The sequence below is a fragment of the Procambarus clarkii genome, chromosome 9, assembly GCF_040958095.1.
Source record: "Procambarus clarkii isolate CNS0578487 chromosome 9, FALCON_Pclarkii_2.0, whole genome shotgun sequence".
Classification (NCBI taxonomy): domain Eukaryota; kingdom Metazoa; phylum Arthropoda; class Malacostraca; order Decapoda; family Cambaridae; genus Procambarus; species Procambarus clarkii.
The window spans coordinates 27,227,171-27,253,063 of NC_091158.1; the positions used below are offsets into that span (position 1 = coordinate 27,227,171).

At 42.8% G+C, this 25,893-nt stretch overlaps 1 protein-coding gene across 1 annotated transcript in view; it reads right to left on the reverse strand.

Moving 5' to 3' along the window:
- AlkB (alpha-ketoglutarate-dependent dioxygenase AlkB) overlaps positions 1-25,893 on the reverse strand; it is a 309,007-nt gene that overhangs the window by 158,596 nt on the left and 124,518 nt on the right. Inside the window, exon 3 of the mRNA XM_045754930.2 lies at positions 24,581-24,695. Coding sequence (XP_045610886.1) covers positions 24,581-24,695 — 115 coding nt within the window. The remainder of the gene's footprint in view (positions 1-24,580; positions 24,696-25,893) is intronic.

Below are 25,893 nucleotides of genomic sequence, written 5' to 3' on the forward strand. Positions count from 1 at the left end.
TTTGCAACATCTCAGTAGTCACCCTTTTATATCCCAGCATCATTAGCATCTTTAAACAAGAACAACATAATTTATGTGCATCGTCGGAGGCGTCTAAGAATGTGCAAGAAGCAGCGCGACCCCACCATGTGGTGTTGACGTTACTCAAACCAGCGTTCGTCATAAGGGACGATTTGACGCCGATCGGGCCGTTCGTTACCCAAAATATTCGTCTTTTGGGGCAATCGTTATGCGAGGTACCACTGTATTTGGTTTGCTATTTATTCATTTAAATATTTACAATAAAATAAAATGGGATTTAACAGAACTTAAGGCGCATGTGTTAAAGTCATCGTAGAGCTTGTCAACACCCACGTGTCGACACATGTAAAGGGGAGATGGGAAGGCTGGCGTGAAATGGGGGAGGGGAGGTGACCAGGCAGGAGATCACACGTGTCATCTGTCTCTGTTCCAGTCTCGCCAACTCACCCACCTGTTCACCCACTTCCCTGCCCACCCAGCTGTTTACCCACCTGCCTGCATGCCCACTTACCCACCTGTTCACCCACTTCACTGCCCACTCACCTGTTTATCCACCTGCCTGCATGCCCACTTACCCACCTGCCAATCCACCCAGCCACCTGTTCACCCACCTGCCTAATAGCCCACCCATCCACCTGTTCACCCACCTGCCTGATAGCCCACTTACCCACCTGTTTACCCACCTGCCTGCATGCCCACTTACCCACCTGCCAATCCACCCACCCACCTGTTCACCCACCTGCCTGATATCCCACCCATCCACCTGTTTACCCACCTGCCTGATAGCCCACTTACCCACCTGTCTGCATGCCCACTTACCCACCTGTCTGCACACCCACTTACCCACCTACCATTCCACCCAGCCACCTGCCTGATAGCCCACCCAACCACCAGTTCACCCACCTACCTGCACACCCACCTGCCTGCTCACCCCACCCACCCACCTGTTCACCCACTTCCCTGCCCACCCACCTGTTTACCCACCTGCCTGCTTGCCCACCCACCCACTTATTCACCCATCTCCCTGCTCGAACCTGTTCACCCACCAAGCCCATCTGCCTGCCATCCACTCATCCAAAACCCACCTGCCTGAACCCACCTATCCCTGCCTGCCCACCAACCCACCTGTCTGCCCACCTTCCAGCTAGGTTGCTAACCACCCACCCAGCCCCACACACTAATTAGTGTGTGACAATTCAAATCATGAGTGTGGTATACAAATTTTTGGACTTATTGGAAAGTACAGGGATTTCTACATACCAGCTCAAAAGCTGGTGATGTGCTTTTCATAGGATGTCTTGCCTTCAGGCAGTATATTCCCTCCAAACGCCACCAATTTGGATTGAAATTCTTTGTACTCTGTGACTGTGAAACAGGAATTGTGTTACACATGATCATGCATATGGATACAAATGTAGACATTCCAGCTAATGACCAACATGGATTCTCAGGTAGTGTTGTGAAGTCACTGCTTGCACCATATCTGAACAAGGGCCACATATTTAACACAGATAACTATTATACCAGTTCCTTGCTAACTAGGTTCTTGCTTGATAATAAAACTGGAGTGTGTGGCACAGTGAAGGCAAAACGAAGGGAAATGCCAGTGTTTCACACTGCTATGCAGGTTGGTGATTGCGAGCTAAGAAAAACAGGTGCAATGCTTTCAGTAGGGTAGAAAGACAGGCGTGAAGTGAACATGTTGACCACCAAACACCATGATGCAATGTTGGACAGTGGCAAGGTGAACAGAACAACAAAATAAATAATCTATAAGCCAGATTGTGCCTTGGACTATAACATCAATATGCGTTTGGTGGATAAATGTGATATGATAGTGGGGGCAGTGGAGTTGTTTTTTTATTATTATATTTTACCACAGACATGGCCACACATTTACAATGCTAACCAGCATATATACATTTTCTTCTGTCCTCCATGGACAGGGTTAGAGATGTGTTAAACACATAGTTCAGGGATTTATTGAACAATCAACCACAGAAGGTGATTCGGTGCTTTTAAAATGCTAAGCTAACCTACATACGCAAATACATAGATACTGTACACAGATTTACGTATGCCGTACATAAAGTGTTCGATGTGTCTTTTACATAGTGTCATTAATGTGCATTTACAAAGGTGAAATGTAATTCTGATCAGCTTCCATATATACTTAATACACATACATATACATACACACACATGGGCAAGAGACCAAAAGACACAAAAATGGAATCAGTATAGGAAGAGGCCAAACCCCCAAACATACCAGCGATACAAAGATGCGAGAAACAATTATACAGCAGTAAGGAGAGAGGCAGAAAGAAATTTTGAAAAAGGGATAGCAGATAAATGTAAAACAGAACCGGGCCTATTCTACAAATTCATAAACAACAAATTGCAGGTAAAGGATAATATCCAGAGGTTGGAAATGGGAAACAGATTCACGGAAAATGAAAAGGAAATGTGTGAAACATTAAATGAAAAGTTCCAAAGTGTGTTTGTACAAAATGAAATCTTCAGAGAACCAGACACAATAAGAATTCCAGAGAACAACATAGAGCGGATAGAGGTGTCTAGAGATGAAGTGGAAAATATGCTAAAGGAGCTCGGGAGGAACAAAGCAGCTGGCCCAGATGGCGTTTCACCATGGGTTCTGAGAGAATGTGCATCTGAGCTCAGCATTCCACTTCACCTGATCTTTCAGGCATCCCTGTGTACAGGAATCGTAGCAGACGTGTGGAAACAGGCTAACATAGTTCCAATCTACAAAAGTGGCAGCAGGGAAGACCCCCTCAATTATAGACCTGTATCATTGACAAGTGTAATAGTGAAAGTATTGGAAAAGCTAATCAAAACTAAATGGGTAGAACACCTGGAGAGAAATGATATAATATCAGACAGACAGTATGGTTTTCGATCAGGAAGATCCTGTGTATCGAATTTACTCAGTTTCTATGATCGGGCCACAGAGATATTACAGGAAAGAGATGGCTGGGTTGACTGCATCTATCTGGACCTAAAAAAGGCTTTCGACAGAGTTCCACATAAGAGGTTGTTCTGGAAACTGGAAAATATTGGAGGGGTGACAGGTAAGCTTCTATCATGGATGAAAAATTTTCTGACTGATAGAAAAATGAGGGCAGTAATCAGAGGCAATGTATCGGAATGGAGAAATGTCACAAGTGGAGTACCACAGGGTTCAGTTCTTGCACCAGTGATGTTTATTGTGTACATAAATGATCTACCAGTTGGTATACAGAATTATATGAACATGTTTGCTGATGATGCTAAGATAATAGGAAGGATAAGAAATTTAGATGATTGTCATGCCCTTCAAGAAGACCTGGACAAAATAAGTATATGGAGCACCACTTGGCAAATGGAATTTAATGTTAATAAATGTCATGTTATGGAATGTGGAATAGGAGAACATAGACCCCACACAACCTATATATTATGTGAGAAATCTTTAAAGAATTCTGATAAAGAAAGAGATCTAGGAGTGGTTCTAGATAGAAAACTATCACCTGAGGACCACATTAAGAATATTGTGCAAGGAGCCTATGCAATGCTTTCTAACTTCAGAATTGCATTTAAATACATCGATGGCGATATACTAAAGAAGTTGTTCATGACTTTTGTTAGGCCAAAGCTAGAATATGCAGCTGTTGTGTGGTGCCCATATCTTAAGTAGCACATCAACAAACTGGAAAAGGTGCAAAGACATGCTACTAAGTGGCTCCCAGAACTGAAGGGCAAGAGCTACGAGGAGAGGTTAGAAGCATTAAATATGCCAAAACTAGAAGACAGAAGAAAAAGAGGTGATATGATCACTACGTACAAAATAGTAACAGGAATTGATAAAATCGACAGGGAAGACTTCCTGAGACCTGGAACTTCAAGAACAAGAGGCCATAGATTTAAACTAGCTAAACACAGATGCCGAAGAAATATAAGAAAATTCACCTTCGCAAATAGAGTGGTAGACGGTTGGAACAAGTTAAGTGAGAAAGTGGTGGAGGCCAAGACCGTCAGTAGTTTCAAAGCGTTATATGACAAAGAGTGCTGGGAAGACGGGACACCACGAGCGTAGCTCTCATCCTGTAACTACACTTAGGTAATTACACTTAGGTAATTACACACACATATATATACGTACATATACATATATACAGTACAACCTCGATTCAACGAATCTCCAGCTAGTTCGCACACTTTTCAGGCCAGATTTACTCACCCGGTTCGACGAATAATGGTTTACCGAAGCGGGGGATGTTCGGATATGGTTACGATGTCGAGACAGAGTTCACAGACTGGTGGAAAACGCTCCCATTCTATCATAGATTACACTTAATAATTCGCTCTTATGACAAGTTTGATCACACAAGTGGACCACACAAGTGGACCGCACAAGTGGACCGCACAAGTGGTCCACAAGCTTACGATGTTGGGACAGAGTTCGCAGAGTAGTGGAAAACTTTCCCATTCCATCACAGGTTACAATAATAATTCCTTCATGTGACAAGTTGCATCACACAAGTGGACCACAAGTGGTCCACAAGCTTACGATGTTAGGACAGAATTCACAGAGTGGTGGAAAACTGTCTCATTCTATCTACAATAATTCCTTCATAAGCCAAGTTGGATCACACAAATGGACCATACAACAAATGACCCATATGAATCAAACACCAGCCAGAATGGTCCACACAACAAGTAAAGCACATTAACCACACACCAGCCAAAGTGGTCCACACAAGTGAACGACTGAGTTTCAATGATTTTCGTTCACTGATTTGTAGCATACGTATCTTTGTAAATTAATTTAAAGGCTGAAGCGTGAATAGCTAGCTAATGTGTTGAAATCTTCTTACATACATTTTCTGTGATGAAACAAGACGATTGAGGGTGGACAGATAAGGGAATACTGTACTGTAAACCTCACTTTACAGTGAGGTTTCACTCACTCTCATCTGTGTCGTCATAGTTCAGTAACCCAAGACTTTGAATGTTTCAGATTAATAAATAATTTCTAAAACTGGTGTTTTAATAACTCTTTAGTATCCTAATTAAACTAAACTAAATAAAACCAAAAATATACTGCAATATGATAGATATCTGCTATTTGAGAAATTATTCATGTTATTGACAGCTCACAAGTCCAGCGCGAGTGGACAGGTCTAATCTGTGTGCACACAACACCATGCTTGTTTTGTTCGATTTCGTCGCTATAGTTCAGTGACCTACGGCTCCGAAATAATAAAATTATTAAATCAGTTCTAAATTAAGTATTTTTATAGCTCTTATTATCGTAATAATGTTGCTAAACTAAATATATAACCCAAAAATATATAATTTGATGTTAATCCAATATTTGAGAGAAATTTAAGTTACTGGAAATCGAACACAACACCATGCTTGTTTTGTTCGATTTCGTCGCCACAGTTCAGTGATCTATGGCTTCGAAATAATAAAATTAATAAATTGGTTATAAAATGAGTATTTTTTATAGCTCTTATTATCGTAATAATGTTGCTAAACTAAATATATAACCCAAAATTATATATTTTGATGTAAATCAAATATTTGAGAGAAATTTATGTTACTGGATCTGACTTAACCACCGTGCTACGCCGAGTTTATTGTGAAATTCCCCCGGTGCGCATCAAATAAAGTGTTCCCCCAAAATTCTTTTTTCTTCGTAAAATGATAAATTCCCTTCCCTGAACATGTCTATGTAAAAGTAAATACCAAATTCCACTTACTTTGGCTGTGGGGATGTGGACAAGGTGCACTGTGATGTCATCAGGGCCTGGTCGCCCGTGCATGAATCTCCCAAACACGGTCGCGCGGGCCATTCAAGCACCGGGTGTTGCCACAAATATATTTTCAATTATTTGTTTTATGTATTTCCAATGCGGTTTTATTTGTTTTTTCTATCATATATGATGCATATTTGTGTCCTTTACAATATGTATACTGTAGTACGTTCATAATGTTCCGTGGAACTGTGATACATGTGTCAGTAATGTGTCCACAATGTTTATTGTCACAATATTACCTGTTAAAAATTCACTAAAATTACAATATGTACAGTTTCACACACTATTTACACAGTAACACACTCAGTACTTCGGACGAGAGTAATAATCAGCAAAGTAGTCCATGGTACACAGCGCGACTTCGCTCTCAGTGCACCAGATACAGATCAATTTTTGCTTCCTGTTTCTTCATTCTGTGTGCTTGCAAATAACGCACTCACGTACACCCTTGGCTTTAGTACTTGTAGATTGTATGTAGCCAAGATTGTATAGCATAAGGTAGTATTGAAAAGATTATAGGAAAAAAGATTATAGGAAAAAATCAATTTGTAAGGTAGTCTTGAAAAGATCGTGACTGCACAGTCAGGTGCAGTCACAGTGAGAGGTTGTGTTAGCTGGAGCTCTGATTGTAGTAACATTATTATAGCAATAATGGAAGGATTAGTGAAGGAATTGATGAATCTAGTTGGAACTCTGAGAGCAGAGATAGATTCCCTATGAGAGGAGGTACGACAGCTGAAACATCGGGAAGAAACGAAGAAGGAGACCAATATTAACAAGACCTCGTCGTGGAAAGTCGTTAAGGACAGGGTTCTTAAGAAGACCTTGACAATGCCGCCTACAGATGCCCTAAAGACAGCAAATTCATTTGCTGTGTTGGAGGACGAGTGCTGTGGTGAGCCTGCAGTTCACTCGGAACGGAAATCAGCGAGGAGTGGAGGAGCGCGGGCCCCTCAGGGTACTCAGAAAGTTAAGGAGGTACCAAAGCGAATTTTGGTTGTGGGAGATTCCCAGGTGAGGTATTTAGACAGGACATTTTGTGCCAGAGATAGGGGGAACAGGTTAAGGGTTTGCTACCCGGGAGCTGGAATTGGAGATATTGTTGACAACATGAAAGATATTATGACAGGAAATGGGAACAAACCCATTATTTGTATTAGTGCAGGGGGTAATGATGTTGGATGAGTTAGGAGTGAGGAACTGATAAAGAAATTTAATAAAGTCATAGAATTAGTTAGGAGCAAGGGAGGAATCCCGATCATATGTGGCATTCTTCCAAGAAAGAACGTTGGGAATGAATGGTTGTCGAGGGCACTGGGTGTCAATTGCCGGCTGGAAAGATATTGCAAATCAAATGCAATATCTTTCATAGACAACTGGGAACACTTCTATGGAAGAATTGAAATGTATGCTAGTGATGGGGTGCATCTATTGAGGGCTGGGATTGTTGCTGTTACGAACTCGTTGGAACCAGTGGTTAACCCTTAAACTGCGCAACGCGCCTGCAGGCTCGCGTCTGGTTTGCGCAACGCGCCTCCAGGTATTTTGATTTTTCATGTTCCATTCAAAACTGGCGCGCGGTGACGCGGGTATGGTATGGGTGGGTGGGGGCCCCAGTGATCGTCCGCCATCTTAAAAAAAAATCCCAGCATGCCCTGCGGCCGTGGGGAGCCTCAGTTTCACGGCAGCAACCATGTCTGACGCATCCTCTACGAGCTCCACGGTGACCCGCGGTCATGGAAAACGACTCTCTGAGGAGGAAATACGCGATATTTTGTATGATGACGGTGCTCTGGATGATGACCTGGACTATGATCCAGATAAAGACCTGACTCAGAGATCTGATACGAGTGAGGAAGAGACAGAATTGGAAGATGTGGCGAGTGTGTGGGGTACTCGTGCCTCGCCCGGCCTGCCTCGCCGCCCTGGGTCAACACCGTTATCATCACCACCATCATGTATGTCCCCAGACGCTAGTAGTTTATTCAGTGATAGTACATGTGACGAATCTTTCTCGGGCTTCAGTGACATTGGCTCCGATACGAGTAGTGTGGACGACCCGAGTACGAGCAGTGGTGGTGTTACCAGGCGGGGTTTTGCTACCTCAGCAACACGCCGCGGCAGGCGGCAGCGTGCCTCACAGCATGTGGACAACGACAGTGGCCCCTCAACATCATTTATTCGTGGTAGGTCTACAGTACGTAAATCTGCCTCAGCGCCTAGCATACCCTCACGCAGCTCCAGCAGAAGCAGCGGACGACGTAGCCGTAGTTTTGGTGCTCGTGGTGGTGTTGGCCGTGGTGTTGGCGCCAACACCAAACCCCCTGGTGTACTTGTGTGGGAGGATTGCACCACATTTGCCCCTCAAATACCAACATTTGATGATAGCGATTTTGGTGTTACACCATTATTCCCATATACTGGTGATGATATGGCAGACATGGAATATTTTCAGGCATATTTTGACAATGTATTCATGACGCATCTTGTGACTGAGACAAACAGGTTCGCTCACAGCCTCATAGACGAAGGCATTTTACCTGCCTCACGGCTCACACGATGGAAGGACACGACAATCGACGAAATGTACGTGTTTCTGGCACTCACCATGATGATGAAGCACTCAGAGAAAGCTGTCATCCAGGAATATTGGAGCAAAGACAGCCTTGTTCCGACGCCTGTGTTCAACCGGTACATGTCGCGTGATAGGTATCTCTTGATTCTCAGGTGCCTGCATTTCGAGAATAATGCAAATGAGGACAGACACGACAGACTGTGGAAAGTACGGAAGATGTTCAGTGACATGAGAGGGAAGTTCAGGGATTATTTTGTACCTGGACAGAATGTGGTTATTGACGAGTCGCTTGTACTGTTCAAGGGGCGACTAGCATTCAAGCAGTACATTCCATCAAAGCGGCACCGATTTGGACTGAAGTTTTTTGTGCTATGCGACTGTGAGACTGGTATTGTCTTGGACATGATATTATATTCTGGTACAGACGTCGACATACCGGCTCAAGATGAACACGGGTTCTCTGGCAGTGTTGTAAAAACCCTGATGGAACCGTTGCTGAACAAGGGGCATGTACTGTACACCGACAACTATTACACCAGCCCCTTATTGACCAGATACCTCCTTGCCCACAACACCGGCGTATGTGGCACTGTGAAGAGCCATAGGAAGGAAATGCCAGTGTTCGGTATAGCTATAGCCGTGGGTGAGTGCCAGCTGCGCAAATGTGACAATACGCTGTCAGTGCGGTGGAAGGACAGACGCGAGGTGAATATGCTGAGTACGATTCACACCGGTGCCATGTTGGACAGTGGGAAAGTCCACTTTCAGACACGCAACACCGTGTATAAGCCAGACTGTGTCATAGACTATAACGTGAACATGCGCCTCGTCGATAAGTGTGACATGATGCTTGGTGGAGTGGAGTGTGTGCGCAAGTCTGTGAAGTGGACTAAAAAGTTCTTCTTCCACCTGATGGATGTTGCAGTGCTCAACTGCTTCAATATGTACTTAGTAAAATCTGGCAGGAGACCGTCTATACGTACATTCAGTGCTGGTGTTGTGTCACAGCTGCTAGTAAAGTATGGCAAGGAGGGTTCTGTTGTACCGCACGGAGTGCAAGCAACAATGCCACATGCAGCTCCAGACAGATTGAGGGGTAATGAGAACTTCGGAGTACATATGCTCGAGTATATGCCAGGCACAGCATCACGGGAGAAGGGTAAACGTGCCTGTATAGTATGCAGGAACACTACCCGCAGAGAACAGAAACGAAGATGTATCAGCACCTGGTGCGTGGAGTGCAAGGTGCCACTCTGCCCCGTTGGCTGTTTCGCAGCATATCACACACTCGCGGAGTACTGAGTGTGTTTATGGTGTGTGTATATAGTGTGTGATACTGTACAGTGTGTATATAAAGTGTAAATATAAATTTATTTGGCATGATACATTGGAAATTGTGCAGGATAAGTGAACTTGTTTGTGATGCACGTAACACAGTGTCTACGGACAGTACGGATGTTGTACTGCGATATTATAATGTACGTGTTCATTATACATTGAATTGGCACATAAAAACAATGAAAATGTATTGGGAAATGTGCGCAATAAATGAACAAAAATATATTCGCGGCAACTCGCGCGCCCCGCCCCGAGCGCCCCACCGCCTGAGAGCTTACACCACGGGCGCATGGGGAATGATGACGTCACGCCCCAACTTCCGGACCCCATAGCACCCAAAGTAAGTACAATTTCGAAATTTTTTTTACATACCCATACTCAGGGAAGGGTTTTTGACACTTTAAAAAGAAAAAAGAATTTTTTCCAGAGAATTTATTTCATGCGCACTGCGGGGGTGTCACATTTGGAGGCAACGCAGTTAGGGGGTTAAAGGCATTTGTTTTGGTTTAAACTGTTAGTAGATAGTGGCATGGGAATTGATAGGGAGGAAGGAGGTAATAAAAATATGTGTTTGTTGGAAAAACAAATTGGCAAAAATGATCAGGGAAAGAGAAGGGTCTCAAAATAACAATTCACTTAGGGTATATTACACTAACAGTAGAAGTCTAAGAAACAAAATAAACGAGTTAAATGCTCTTGTCTGTACAGAAGAAATAGATATTATTGCACTTACCGAAACGTGGATGAATGTAGAAAATAGAGAACTATTAGCTGAATATCAAATAAATTAATTTAAACTATTTCACACAGATAGATATATTAGACGAGGAGGGGGAGTAGCCATATATGTCAGGGACAATTTGAAATGTAGTCTCAAAGAGGGAATCAAAACTGAGCCACACACAGAAACTATTTGGATAGAATTAAACGAAAAAGCAAATATTATAATAGGAGTTATATATAGGCCACCAAATTTAGACAGAATGGAAGCAAAGCATCTATGGGATGAAATATCTAGAGCATCTAGATCTAACAGTATTCATGTCATAGGTGACTTTAATTTTAGTGGAATAAACTGGGTGAACAGGGAATAATGAAGCAGAAGACTTTCTACAATTAATTGATGATTGCTTTCTTATGCAACATATTAAGGAACCAACGTGGGGAAATAATATTTTAGATTTAACTAACAGGGAAACACTAATTAAGGACATGGAAATAAGGAGTGAGCTAGGGAACAGTGATCATAAAGAAATCAGATTTAGAATTGAATGGAATAGATCTGTAGGAGAAAATTCTGTTAAAGTGCCTGATTTTCGAAAAGCTGATTTCAATAGCCTAAGAAATTTGTTGGGTCAAATAGATTGGAATGTCTTGGGGATGGGGAGTGGGCTACACGTGAACCCAGCGACAGGTGACGTAAAAGGGGATTTCGATGTGGATTCAAAATATAACCTATTTAAAAATATTCTAAGCAAAGCCCAGGAATGTAGTATACCATATAAATTGAATAGATCGAATACTAATGATCCAAAGTGGATAACAAACGATCTGAAGAACCTTATAGGTAAAAGGAGTGCATGGTACAAAAGGATTAAGAATGGAGAAGTTAGTTTAGAACAGGAATTCGTACAACTGGTTAGAAATGTTAAAAAAGAGATAAGGAAAGCAAAAAGAAACTACGAAGTTCGCATAGCAGGGCAAGCGAAGACAAATCCTAAAGGGTTTTTTCAGTTATATCAAACTAAGATTAGGGAAAGGATAGGTCCATTAACACTTTGGCGTACCCCGCGCGCCACTCCTCAACTGTGCGATATGGGACCCAGGGTGTCACCGGAGCGCGCGTAAATTCTGAAAAGTGTATACTCTCTTCAACTTTGTCACCTTAATTCTCGTCCTACGAGATTAAATTTTGTATCATGTGTTCGCAATAGAATTCTCTACAGCACTAAATGCATATAAACTCCAAAAGCCCAGCTAATTACCCAGAGCAAACAGAGAAAGTGCGAACGAGTTTCCCAGGAGCATGCAAAAGCGATAAAATGTTTTCACTATTTTCACTCTGGTCACCTCAATTTTCGTCCTAGGTCTTTCATTTTGGTCTCAATGGGTTCGCAATAGAATTTTCTAGAGGAACATTAGCATATAAAATAAAAAACCTGGTCACGCTCCAACCGCCGACGAGTTGAAGACAGGCCATGCGTTAGCCGCAAGTGAGCGCTCAGATGCCTTCCAGCTACACTCCCAATTCCCGCCCTTTTCAAGCCTTTCTTTCGCAATTTTCTTCCTGGAAGGGCCTTGTTCATGATCACTATCCATCGTGGAGTAAGCGTAGATAGTTTCTAAAGCCGCAGTAAGAAATATAGCCACGGAAAATAGCCGAAATGTTCACACGTTTGAGATGCGAGGGGAGGCAACATTGGTCACAACAGTGGAGCGAAAACAATGTGCCCACGGCGTGTGCCAAGCCGCCTGAGGGCCACGAGGCTCAACAAAGAAAATGGGAAGACATCGGCGCGCATTTTAAAACCAGTCCCAAAAAAATTGGATAAAAACCTGATTTTTGGCGATTATTTAAAGTGGATGACGCAGTGCTGCGTCATCCCCAGCATTACCGACAGTAAATGGATGACGCAATGCTGCGTCATGCCCGGGCGAAAGTGTTAAAAACTAAGACAGGTCATATAACGGATAATGACGAGGAGATGAGTAGTATTTTTAATAAATATTTTACAGTATCCACTCAATTTAACGGCCTCTTTTATACCGATCTGCCGGTAATAACGACCGGTTTAGGAGATCGGTATGTGGACCCTCATATACCAGTCTGGTGGTCGATATTACCGAAGGTCGGTATTGAGTTTGTTTTGGCATCGGCGGCCCCTCACGTGGCAACAGGCCACCGACCTCCAAGGCCTTGCGGGAGGGATGGGAAGCAGTGATTGATGGAGGGAGGCATTGAGGGGAAGAGGCAGGGAGAGTGTTGGGGGTGGTGGTGAGGGTGGTAGGGAGAGTATTGGTGGTGGTAGTGAGGGAGGGGGGGAGGGAGAGGAGTGGTGTTGAGGGAGGCAGGGAGAGGGGGTGGTTTTGAGGGAGGTAGGGAGAGGAGTGGTGTTGAGGGAGGTAGGGAGAGGGGTGGTGTTGAGGGAGGTAGGGAGAGGGGTGGTGGTGTTGAGGGAGGCAGGGAGAGGGGTGGTGTTGAGGGAGGTAGGGAGAGTGGTGGTGGTGAGGGAGGCAGGGAGAGGGGTGGTGTTGAGGGAGATAGGGAGAGTGGTGGTGGTGAGGAAGGCAGGGAGAGTGGTGGTGTTGAGGGAGGTAGGGGGAGGGGTGAAGTTGAGGGAGGCAGGGAGAGGGGTGGTGTTGAGGGAGGCAGGGAGAGTGGTGGTGGTGAGGGAGGCAGGGAGAGGGGTGGTGGTGAGGGAGGTAGGGAGAGTGGTAGTGTTGAGGGAGGCAGGGAGAGTGGTGGTGGTGAGGGAGGCAGGGAGAGGGGTGGTGTTGAGGGAGGCAGGGAGAGTGGTGGTGGTGAGGGAGGCAGGGAGAGGCGTGATGTTGAGGGAGGCAGGGAGAGTGGTGGTGGTGAGGGAGGCAGGGAGAGTGGTGGTGGTGAGGGAGGCAGGGAGAGTGGTGGTGGTGAGGGAGGCAGGGAGAGGGGTGGTGGTGAGGGAGGCAGGGAGAGTGGTGGTGTTGAGGGAGGCAGGGAGAGGGGTGGTGTTGAGGGAGGCAGGGAGAGGGGTGGTGTTGAGGGAGGCAGGGAGAGGGGTGGTGTTGAGGGAGGTAGGGAGAGTGGTGGTGGTAAGGAAGGCGGAGGGCAGAATTGCTGACCAAGGCGATGATGCCAAACCTCTCACCCCATACCGTATTAAATTTTGTAATCTTAGTTGTAAAATATTTATGTCAAAATATGTTAATTTTCGTATATACCTATACATTATTAATCAATAACATGTTTTATAGTTTCCTATTTGTTAATTAAACAAATATAGTTTTATTCATGAATTATGCACAGCTGGCATCTGCGAGCAGGCGCTGACAGATATGTCTGAGTAGCCAGGCCTCGACCCCTATAGTAGCTCCCTCGACCCCATTAGTAGCTCCTTCCTCCATCGCCTGCTGTTCTCATGTTATGAGGAACGCAGTGAGGGAGGAGATGGAAGATAATGAGGAAGGGGATGGAAGATAATGAGGGAGGGGATGGAAGATAATGAGGGAGGGGATGGAAAACATTGAGGGAGGGGATGGAAGATAATGAGGGAGGGGATGGAAGATAATGAGGGAGGGAATGGAAGGCATTGAGGGAGGGGAGGGAAGATAATGAGGGAGGGGATGGAAGGCATTGAGGGAGGGGAGGGAAGATAATGAGGGAGGGGATGGAAGGTATTGAGGGAGGGGAGGGAAGATAACGAGGGAGGGGAGGGAAGATAATGAGGGAGGGGATGGAAGGCATTGAGGGGAGGGAAGATAATGAGGGAGGGGATGGAAGACATTGAGGGAGGGGAGGGAAGATAATGAGGGAGGGGATGGAAGGCATTGAGGGAGGGGAGGGAAGGAGGTGTTTGGTTTATATGGTTCACTTGTTGTGTGGTCCACTTGTTATACAGTATAAAGTATATCCTACCTGAATGTTACTTGAAAAATTACCGACATCTTAACTTCGGAAATACCAGAACTCCGGAAATAACGACCAGGGTACAGCCCCATATAGGCCGTTAAATTGAGTGGATACTGTATATCTGTATTTTCTAAAGAGGAACTTAACAATATGCCTTCAGCCGATCAAGTATATGTGGGTGGGGATGAGGACAGGTTGAATAGTTTAGCAGTTACCAAGGAGGACGTAATTAAACAAATAGTAAAACTAAAACCAAACAAATCCCCAGGGCCAGATAAAGTGTTTGCCAGGGTGCTTAAAGAATGCAAAGAGGAGCTTTCCGAGCCACTGTCTACCATATTTAATAAATCAATAGAGTTAGGTAGAGTGCCAGAGTCATAGAAGGTAGCTAATGTGGTACCAATTTTTAAGAAAGGAGATAGATCACTTGCGTCAAACTATCGGCCAATGACCCTAACGTCTATTGTGGGAAAGTTACTTGAATCGATAATTGCAAATGCAATTCGTCTTCATCTTGAAAAACATAAATTAATAAATGAGTCGCAACATGGTTTTACAAATGGCCGTTCATGTTTAACAAATTTGCTTTCTTTTTATTCCAGCATAGTTGAGGCAGTTGATAGTGGTAAGGATTGTGATGTTGTGTACCTTGACTTTAGCAAAGCTTTTGATACAGTGCCACATGAAAGACTGATTAAAAAGAAAAAGAGTCTCATGGTATTGGGGTGCTATATTAAGTTGGATTAGGGCATGGCTATTCCAAAGGAAACACAGTTAGTATAAATGGGGTTAAGTCAGAGTGGGATAATGTTGTTAGTGGAGTACCTCAGGGCTCTGTCCTGGGACCTCTGTTGTTTATAATATATATAAATGATTTAGATTCAGGTTTGAGTAGCAACATCTGCAAATTTGCAGATGATACAAAAATCGTAGGGAAATTAACACGGAAGAAGACTTACTATCACTTCAAGTTGATCTAAATAGTGTTTTGAAATGGTCAAAAGATTGGCAGATGCAGTTTAATGCTGATAAATATATAGTTCTGAGGCTAGGTAATGATGATAAGAGTTACAAGATACGAGCTTGATGGTGTCGAGATTGCAAAGTCAAATTGCGAAAGGGATCTGGGAGTTATGATAAGTAAGAATTTAAAACAAAAGGATCAATGCCTAAATGTTCGTAATAAGGCAAATAGGACACTGGGATTTATTAATCGAAGTGTTAGTAACAAGACACCTGGTGTGGTTCTTCAGCTATATCTTGCTCTGGTTAGGCCCCATTTAGATTATGCAGTTCAGTTTTGGTCGCTATACTATAGAATGGATATAAATTCACTTGAATGTGTCCAGCGTAGGATGACTAAGTTAATTCCCCAAGTTAGAAATCTTTCATATGAAGAAAGATTAACAAAGCTTAACTTGCATTCACTGGAAAGGCGAAGAGTTAGGGGTGACATGATAGAGGTTTACAAGTGGATGAATGGACAAACAAAGGGGATATTAATAGGGTATTAAAAGTATCAACACAAGACAGAATACGAAACAATGGGTATAAATTGGATAAGTTTAGATTTAGGAAAGACTTGGGTAAATACTGGTTCGGTAACAGGGTTGTTGATTTGTGGAACCAATTACTGTGTAACGTGGTGGAGGTGGGGTCCCTCGATTGTTTCAAGTGTGGGTTGGACATGTTTATGAGTGGGATTGGGTGGTTATAGATAGGAGCTGCCTCGTATGGGCCAATAGGCCTTCTGCAGCTACCTTGTTCTTATGTTCTTATGTTCTTATGAACGCTTTGTATGGCCCCACACAGGAAGAGATTCAGCTTGCTTGCCTCAAAGAGTGTCCGTCAGTAAGAAAGAGATTCAGCTAGCCTCAAAGTATCCGTCATTTAGGAAGAGATTCAGGTATTCTTGAAAATATCTATGGAAAACACCACCATGAAAGCCGCTAACACTGTTCATCTATGCTACTTGTAGAGCAGACTACACATTAGTAGTTGAAGGGACGACGACGTTTCGATCCGTCCTGGACCATTCTCAAGTCGATTGTGATGACGAAGTAGACAGGCAATAAATAGGCAAGAGAAAGATGAGGAGCAAAGTAAAGTGTAGTAGAGGGGATAGTAGTAGGAATATGAACTGCGGAGGGCCTATTGGCCCATACGAGGCAGCTCCTACTACAACCACCGAATGAGAAGGAGATAGTAACAGCTACCTAAGCTTACCCTTCCATTTATCTTTCTTTCTCTTTCCTTTTCTTTCTCTCCTCTCTCGTTTTCTGTTCATTGTCTTCTCCTACGTTCCCTTGCTATCCTCTTCTTATTCCTATCACTATCTCCTTCTCATGGATACCACACCTAAGCGTCTCACTCTGTTTAATTTCTTCGAAGCTTTACCTTCCTTTAAACAGCCTTTTCGCGCCTTTGAATCTTCCCTTCTTGCCGCCAAGCGTCGAAAGAACCAGCTCAGGTTTCTTAAAGACTGTCTTGCTGAGCAAGTTCTCTCTCTTTATCTCACTTTCTCCGGTTCAACACTTTGGGATCTCCTTTTCCTGAACATGCACGCCTTCTTCTTCAAGAACTTATTCATGCCACCTCCTTGCAAGTTTACGAGGCTTTTCTAGCTGTTCTTCAACATCAACGCTTTCTGTCCTTTTCTCTTCCCAGTGATCTATGCAATATCATATTTCCAATTGCATTTGACACTGCTCACGTCTCCTCCTCCCACCAATCCTCCACACTACATTCCCACCACTCCTCCACACTACACAACAAACTTCAACGCCTGATCTCCAACAGTCCTTGGGCCAAATACTCTCTCTCTAACTGTACTACCAACCTTTCATCCTACCCTCTTTCTAAGCACCAGCAAGAACGTCTTGGCCTTGGTCTTTCTTTTGCTACTTCCCCTAGCCCACGCTGTGGCATTGATCTCACTAGTTCCTTTGACAGGTTTGTCAATTCTAACTCCAGTACTCTTTCGGACCTGTCTGCCTTTAGAGGGGCCCTATACCCGTTCTTGACAGCTTGTTTTCTAAAAATCACCACCTTCCTCATCGCTTTCAGGTTGCCCTTGTCTCCCTGAAATCTAACAACTCTATTCTTATCCTTCCTTCCGACAAAGGCAATTCGGTGGTTGTCCTTGACCGTGAGGACTACCTCCAAAAAGCAGATGTCCTACTCTCTGACTCTTGCACTTATGCTCCTCTGACTTCTAACCCTTTGGATCGCCTCAAAACTTCCTTTAACCACAAACTAAGACAGCTCTTTAGTCTTTGCCCTCCTGACTTTGATCTCACTAAATGTTTCCGTGTCATCTGCCCTTTTTTTCCTTATTTCTATGGTCTTCCTAAGACTCATAAACCTGGTGATCTTCTTCGTCCTATCATTTCTTCACGGGGCTCTGTCAGCTATCCTCTTGCCTCCTGGCTCGCTAAAACCCTGACGCCTTACCTTGGCACTTTTTCCCCTGCCCACCTTCGTCACTCTCAGGACTTCATAGAAAGACTGCGCCTGCAACCCTCTTGTAAGATGCTTAGTCTTTATGCTGACTCTCTGTTCACTAATGTTCCGCTCGATAAAGTTCTCTCTTTCCTTAGACAGAAGGCGTATGAGGGCCTTCTTCCTCTCCCGCTTCCCACTGATGTTTTTCTTGAACTCATTAGACTCTGTGTTGACTCTTAACTCTTTCTCTTTCAACAGTAAATATTACGCTCAAACTTTCGGTGTCGCTATGGGTTCCCCTCTCTCCCTTGTTCTTGCTAATTTCTACATAGAATATTTCGAAACTGTTCTTCTTCCTTCTATTGATACTCGTCCCTCTCTCTGGCTTCGCTATGTTGATGACATTTTTGCTTTATGGCCTCATGACCTTAATCTTTTCCAGCCTTTCCTCTCCTCTCTCTTAACAATCTGACTCCTATCCATTTCAAAGTTGAGTGGGAATCTAATTCCCTCCTTCCTCTTCTTGACGTTCACGTTTACAGCTCTGTGTCCGGGCTCTCTTTCCCTGTCTACCGCAAACCCATGCATAGTGGCATGTACATTCACTTCTTTTCCTACCATCCTCCTCCTGTTAAGAAAAGTGTCCTCGTCTCTCTCTTCCTCCGCGCTCTACGCATCAGTGACCCTCAGTTTCTTGATTCTGAAATTGAATTTATCTACAAATCATTCTCTGGCCTTGGTTATCCTTTGCATTTCATCAACTGGGCCTACTCTCAAGCTAAACGAAATTTCTTTCATCCTAAACCTACTTCCAACACTAGTATCACTGTACTATGCCTTCCCTTCATATCTGAACTCAAAACTTTTACCAATACCTTTCGTCCTCTTGACATTAAACTCGCCTATCGACAAACTAACACACTTCGTAGCAATCTAGTTCACACTGCTCCTCCTGCTTCTAATGCTGCTGGTGTCTACTCTATTTCCTGTTCGTCTTGTCCTCTCCAATACTTTGGTGAAACTGGCCGTACACTGAATGACAGACTTAAAGAACACAAGAGAAGTGTTAAGTCTGCAGACACTAACAATGCTCTCTTCTGTCATGTGAGGGATTCTAATCATCCCATTGATTGGTCTTCCTCCAAAATAATCTTTCCTGCCTTTACTCTACAAAGACGCCGTCTTGTTGAATCGGCTCTAATACACAACATACCCAACATGAACTTGAGTCCTGGCTTTGTTGCTGTGGACTCTTTTCTTTCACAGTATATACTCAAATGCTCTAATCTTTCTAACAAATGTGACCTAACATAAGCTTACCCTTCCATTTATCTTTCTTTCTCTTTCCTTTTCTGTCTCTCTTCTCCCTTTTTCTGTTCATTGTCTTCTCCTACGTTCCCTTGCTATCCTCTTCTTATTCCTATTACTATCTCCTTCTCATTTGGTGGTTGTAGTAGGAGCTGCCTCGTATGGGCCAATAGGCCCTCCACAGTTCTTATTCCTACTACTATCCCCTCTACTACACTTTACTTTGCTCCTCACCTCTCTCTTGCCTATTTATTGCCTGTCTCTACTTTGTCATCACAATCGACTTGAGAATGGTCCAGGACAGACCGAAACGTCGTCGTCCCTTCACCTTCTAGTGTGTGGTCTGGTCAACATACTTTAGCCATGTTATTGTGACTCATCACCTGCATGCTACTTGTATCAGATGCATCATCACTGAATGCAGAAAACAATTCATCTCATAGGTGCTGTATCACTTGCATCCGACCTTTGTGTTAGGTCCTTATTGCGCCTAACTTCACCAATATTATGACCCTCATGATCTTCAAACAATAAGGTTTGAATTTCAACGACAGAGCGTTTTCTTTCAACACCGCATCAGACAGGTGTTTGGGAGCCAGAGGCGCATGCACCACCCATGGTTGCTCATTCAGTACTAACCCAGCCAGCAGCTCTATTTTTACTATCTATTTTTACTATCTACTGGGAATTTTTTCCAAGATGGCTGCCTCACACTGGAGGTCCTAAGAGTCCATTTCGTACACAACCAACCTCGTATACATTTAGAATTAGTACCGAAAAATCAAAAAGAGTTTTCTCGGTTGGCGCAGTTTCCCGCCGACCGAGAATACTCGGTTGGCGCAGTTAAGTGGTTAAACACCAGCCTACTGTAGGGTGTATGTATAGACCTAGTCTGCGTTAGTACAGTATGCACCTAGTGCCCTTAGCTTTGTCTGTGATTGACGTACAGTATTTAACCACCGGTGGAAGAACAATTGTGGAATTTACCACTTTTTGAATACAGCTGTATTGTTGTACAACAAAATGTCTCAGGGGCTAACTAATAGTGCCTTATTAATGCCAAAACTGAAGCAATATTTTGCAAGAACTTGTAGCAGAAATCAACCAGCACCATCACAGCCGTATCCAGCACGAGAACAGCCATACCCAGCACAAGAACAGCCGTACCCAGCATGAGAACAGCCGTACCCAGCACGAGCTGCTGTACCCAGCACGAGCTGCTGTACCCAGCACTGGTACAACAGCAGCCAGCACCAGCTCAGAAGCAGCTGAAGCCACAGCAGCAGCGAGCACCAGCAAAGCTGATGCAAACATCTAAAAACATAATGTGTGGCGTGAATAGTTAAAACAAGTTTTAAATTTAAGTGTGTACATTGTTAAAATTTAAGTTACAGTAATTTTATAGTGTACAATAGTTTTCCTAAACTGTATTGTAGTACTCAACATACAGCAGAACTACTTAATCAACACAGTGTTAACGGTATAATACACTACAGTACGTATTTACTGTACAGCATTCACAACTCCATGAGACTTCAAGGTGGACATAACTCCAACAATAAGGTAAATAACAAATGTAACACAGTATTTTTTAGTAGAATAATAATATATAGGTATAGTATATAATATGATAATGCATTTCTATTGTGTACAAGAAAAAAAAAGACACTGACACAAATGCCTCCTGAAGGTCACCTCTTGCAACGCATCCAATCCTCCAACGCACTGAGGTTGGTCTCATATAGTACGTTGAATCGAGGTTGTACTGTAGATACATATATACACACACACACATGCATTCACATACATTTGTCTGTTTTACTCTGACAGGGTGAGATAGCTGATAGAGAAACTAGTGTGCAATTAAGCAGTGGAGTGTGTACAGAAAACAGTGAAGTGGACTAAGAAAATGTTTTTCTACCTTGTTGACGTAACAATGCTGAACAGTTACAATATGTCAAATATGTAATATGTCAAATATGTCAATATGTTACAATATGTCAAAACAAGTGGTTAACAAAATTTCTGTGCATTCAGTTTTACTGAAGTGACACAATTACTTGAGAAGTTTGGCAAAGTAATTCCTGGCATACAGAGGCCTATTCTGAACTCGGTATTGCACCATGCTCCAGCACCCAGATTCACTTTCAAGGATGCCATTGTCACACACAATCTAAGTATTTACCACCAACTGCAAAGCGTGCTGTTGGTCAGCGTGAGTGCATTGTATGCAAGATAACAACCAAGAGGGAACAGAAATGAAAAATGATGATGACTTGGTGCACAGCGTGTCAGGTCCCTCTGTGCTATGTCAAATGTTTTGACGATTATCACAGTCTTGATGACTTCTAAATGTCCAAGAATGGTGCAAAAACATGTAAATACAGAATAAGTGGGTGTAAATATTGAAAATAAATCATAAGAAATAGTATATTTTATCGAAAAATAAGACATTTTTGTGCAAATACTTGTGACACTAATATGTGGATATAATATACATTGACAACAGTTGTATGATAATAAAACGACAAGTGCGAACATATTGAACCACACCAGTGAAAATAATGGGTGTCAAATACGCCATACTGTAAATAATACCGTGAAAATAAATTCGCGGCAACTCATGCTCCTTCTTCGCAGCGCCTGAGTCAGCCCGGGCGCACAGCGCTCCAGCGAAGATGAATCGTGACGTCATCGGCCAACTTCTCGGCTCATTTACATCGTTGGTAGGTACAATTAAATTTGTTATTATTTTTCCCGTGCTCAGGGAACACAAATAAAGACTAGCAGCTGAAAGATTTATTGAAGAACTTATAGAGTTTGCAGAGGCTGAGGAATACCTACCGCAACAAGTTTTTAATTGTGATGAAACAAGACTGTTCTAGAAAAGATTGCCTAAGAGGATATACCAAGGAGGAAAAATCATTGCCCGGACACGAGCTTATGAAAGATAGGTTTACGTTTGTGCTGTGTTCAAATGCGAGTGGCAATTTGAAAATTAAACCCTTGCTAGTGTATCATTCTGAAAATCCAAGGGATTTCAAACAATATAAAGTGCAGAAAAACCAAATGTGTGTGATGTGGAAGGCTAATAAAAGAGCATGGATGACTAGGATTATTTTTTCGGAGTGGGTGAATGATGTGCTGTGCCCTGCTATAGAAAAATATCTGCAGGAGAAACATTTGCCACTCAAGGCCCTGCTTCTCCTCGACTCTGCTCCTGCTCATCCTCCAGGTTTGGAAGATGACTTGTTGCACAGATACAGTAAATTTCTCACAGTAAAGTTCCTTCCTCCTAACACCACTCCTCTAATTCAGCCTATGGACCAAAAAATCATAGCAAATTTTAAGAAACTTTATGAAAGGGCACTTTTCCGGAAATGTTTTGAAGTGACTGAAGCCACAAACCTCACCCTCAAAGAGTTCTGGAAAGACCATTTTAACATTTGTAGTGCTTTAAAACTCGTTGACAAAGCCTGGCAAGAAGTGACTCAAAGAACCCTGATCTCTGGCTGGAGAAAATTGTGGCCTGAATGTGTGACAGAACTAGACTTTGAGGGGTTTGAGCCTGTAAATGATGCGCCTATTGTTGAGGAAATTGTTATTCTGGGCCGGCAAACGGGCTTGGAATTAGATAGTGATGATGTGGAGGAGTTGGTGGAAGAACACAATGAAGAACTGACCACCGAAGAACTCCAAGCCCTTCAAAAGTAGCAGCAAGAAGACACAGCTGAGGATGTTTCTCCGGTGGAGGAGGATGAGGCAGTACAGAATGTCCCCTCTGCAGAAATTAAGAAGTGGTGTCAGATGTGTGAAGAGATGCAAGCTTTTATTGAAAAGACTCACCCAGAGAAAGCTGTAGTAGACCGTTGCCTTAATCTTTTCAATGACAATGTGATCCCTTACCACAGAGACAGCTTGCGAAGAAGGGAAAAACAAGCTTCCATGGACAGATTTCTTGTGAGAAAATCGAGCAGTGAGCCACAACCAGGACCTAGTGGTACTCAGGCAAAACATACCAGGGAGTGCACACCAGAAAGGTCCTCACTGCCTGATGTTACAATGGAAAGGGACTCCCCTTCCAAACAGTAACACCTCTCCTCCTCCCCCCTCCTCACAATCTTCCATACGCCTACAGCATTCATCAGCAAGGGTAAGTAATAACTTGAACATAGTTTTGAAGGTTTATTTAGATGAATTAGGTATAAAATTTAGTTTGAAGTGAGGTTTTTGGGTAGTCAGGAACGGATTAATTCATTTCCCATTATTTCTTATGGGGAAATTAGCTTTGGATTACGAGCTGTCTCCAGGAACGGATTAAAGTCTTAAACCGAGGTACCACTGTATAGTGTTAAAGCGCCACAAACAGTATTATTGGGAGATAAATTTTAGTGCATCTGGTCTTGAACCAATGAGGGAGGGAGGCAGCCATCAGCTGTGTGTGTGTTGCAAATTCTCTTATTGCCTGAACTCACCTTACCAGCTTAACTGTAGAGTTATGGTGAGAAAAAAACATGTAGATACTTACACTAGAAATTGAAGGGACGACGACGTTTCGGTCCGTCCTGGACCATTCTCAAGTCGATGAGAATTTCATCGACTTGAGAATGGTCCAGGACGGACCGAAACGTCGTCGTCCCTTCAATTTCTAGTGTGGTCTGGTCAACATACTTCAGCCACGTTATTGTGACTCATCGCCTGCATGTAGATACTTATATATAATGTCTGTATATAGTGAATAAAAGCAAAAACAGTATGGTGGGAAGAGAATGTTGGAAAGTGAGGTGTTGTTGAGGGAGGGAGTGGTGGTGTGTGGCTGGCTGGCTGGTGTGGCGACCACTCCTCGTTGCTAAAACATGCAGATACTTGTATAGGAAGATGGGCTCACCATAGCCCATGCTACTTGGAACTTCTTGTTCCAGGTAGCGAATCTTTAACAACAGCAACTACTTGTATATATAACCTGTGTATATAGTGTAATAACAGCAAAAGTATTTGTTTATTGTTTTATGAACATAATAATTGAATCACTAATATACACACCATAATTTTGAAAATAGCAATGGTTCACACATTTTATTATATAAATATATCACATTACACACTATTGAATAATATTACTGCAAAAAAATACAAAAAATTCAATCAGAGACATTGAAATAATTAGGTAATATCATCTTTGTGGCAACTCCCGCCACAAGCTAGGGCAGAACAGATCACCTCTGGGGCCTGCTCTGTCAACACCTGTTTTTTGCGAGACTTCCCTGCTCTATTGTGGCAAAAATATGCCACCTACGATTTTTTTCATTATTTTTCCCGTGATCAGGGAACAAAATTTGTCTTATATAAGACAATTTTTTTATTTTTTTTATTTCTTGCACTTGAGCATTTTGCAGGCTATAATTGCAAGAGCAACCTAGGGGTTAATAAAATTTTAATATTTATATATTTACATCATACCTGGATGACAGTTTACAGAGTAGATTTTCCAGGAAAGGTGTGGGTTGAGTCCCACTTCCTCTGCATATTCCTCCTCCTCCTTTGTAATGGAACATGGCAATATTTGCTCTCCTTCCTATGAAATTAAAACAAAATATATTATTTTAAATTTTTTATTTAAAATTTTAAATACAAAATTTTGTTATTATAATTTTCTGACAATTTAGGACAAGAGTTTCTTTGGTGAGAAAAGACAAAGAAGTTTTGGAATATGGATGATAATGAGAAAAGTTGATAGCAAAAGACAGCATACAGCATTTTTTCGGGACACAGAATGAGATTTCCCACAGATACAATGCTATAAATGGAGAATGCATTCCCAGACCACGAAAAATCCTAACAAAATCAATATTTTTGGGACATACTGTATATAAAAAAAAGAAACAGCCTTTAATGTAATGAAACCTCAATTTCTAAGTGAGCCCCAGTGGCTCCCTGAAGCTACAATGCTGATACAGTGCAATTCAGTAAAAAATTGCTAAGTGCCATCAGTCATAGAATTCTTTTCGGCCTAACAGGGACCAGGAGCCAGAACCTGGCTACATCGAAAGAGATGCAGAGCGCAGTGGCACTATGATAAAATTGTCAGTGAATTTTAATCATGTTCGCCACCACCGGGAAAGCAGCTACAATGTCAGCGAAACAAAACAGACCACAACGTTTCAGTCCGTCCTGGACCATTCTCAAGTCGATTGTGAATTCGACTTGGGAATGGTCCAGGATGGACCAAAACATCATTGTCCCTTCACTTTCTAGTGTGTGGTTTAGTCAACATATTTCAGCCACGTTATTGTGACTCCTCGTCTGCAAAACAGACCAATGCTGGGTATAAGGAAAGATCAACCACCTCAAAATTGGCAAAACAACTTCACCAACAATATGAACAAACTACAGTGGAACCTTGGTTTATGAATGCCCTAGATTACGAGTTTTTTGGTATACGAAGTCAACTTCCTTGTAAAATTTGACTTTGTGTACGAAGTTCCCCTTGGAATACGCGTCGTCTGTTGATACTTGTATGGGTCAAGCACATGGTTCTGCTGGGCGCGGGGTGAGGCACGCTCAGTTTACCAGTGTATCCCTCCTAGTGACGACCATGTTTGAATTCTTTGTGAAGAGGTTCATTGTTTTTCTGCTTTTTTGGTTTCTGAACATTAATGTTATTATTATATATCACACCAAGGGTCCCAAGAAAGTCGGTGGTAAAGTTCAACCTAAGAAAATAGTTGTAATGTTGACGATAGAGAAAAAAACAAGAGATCATTCATAAATAT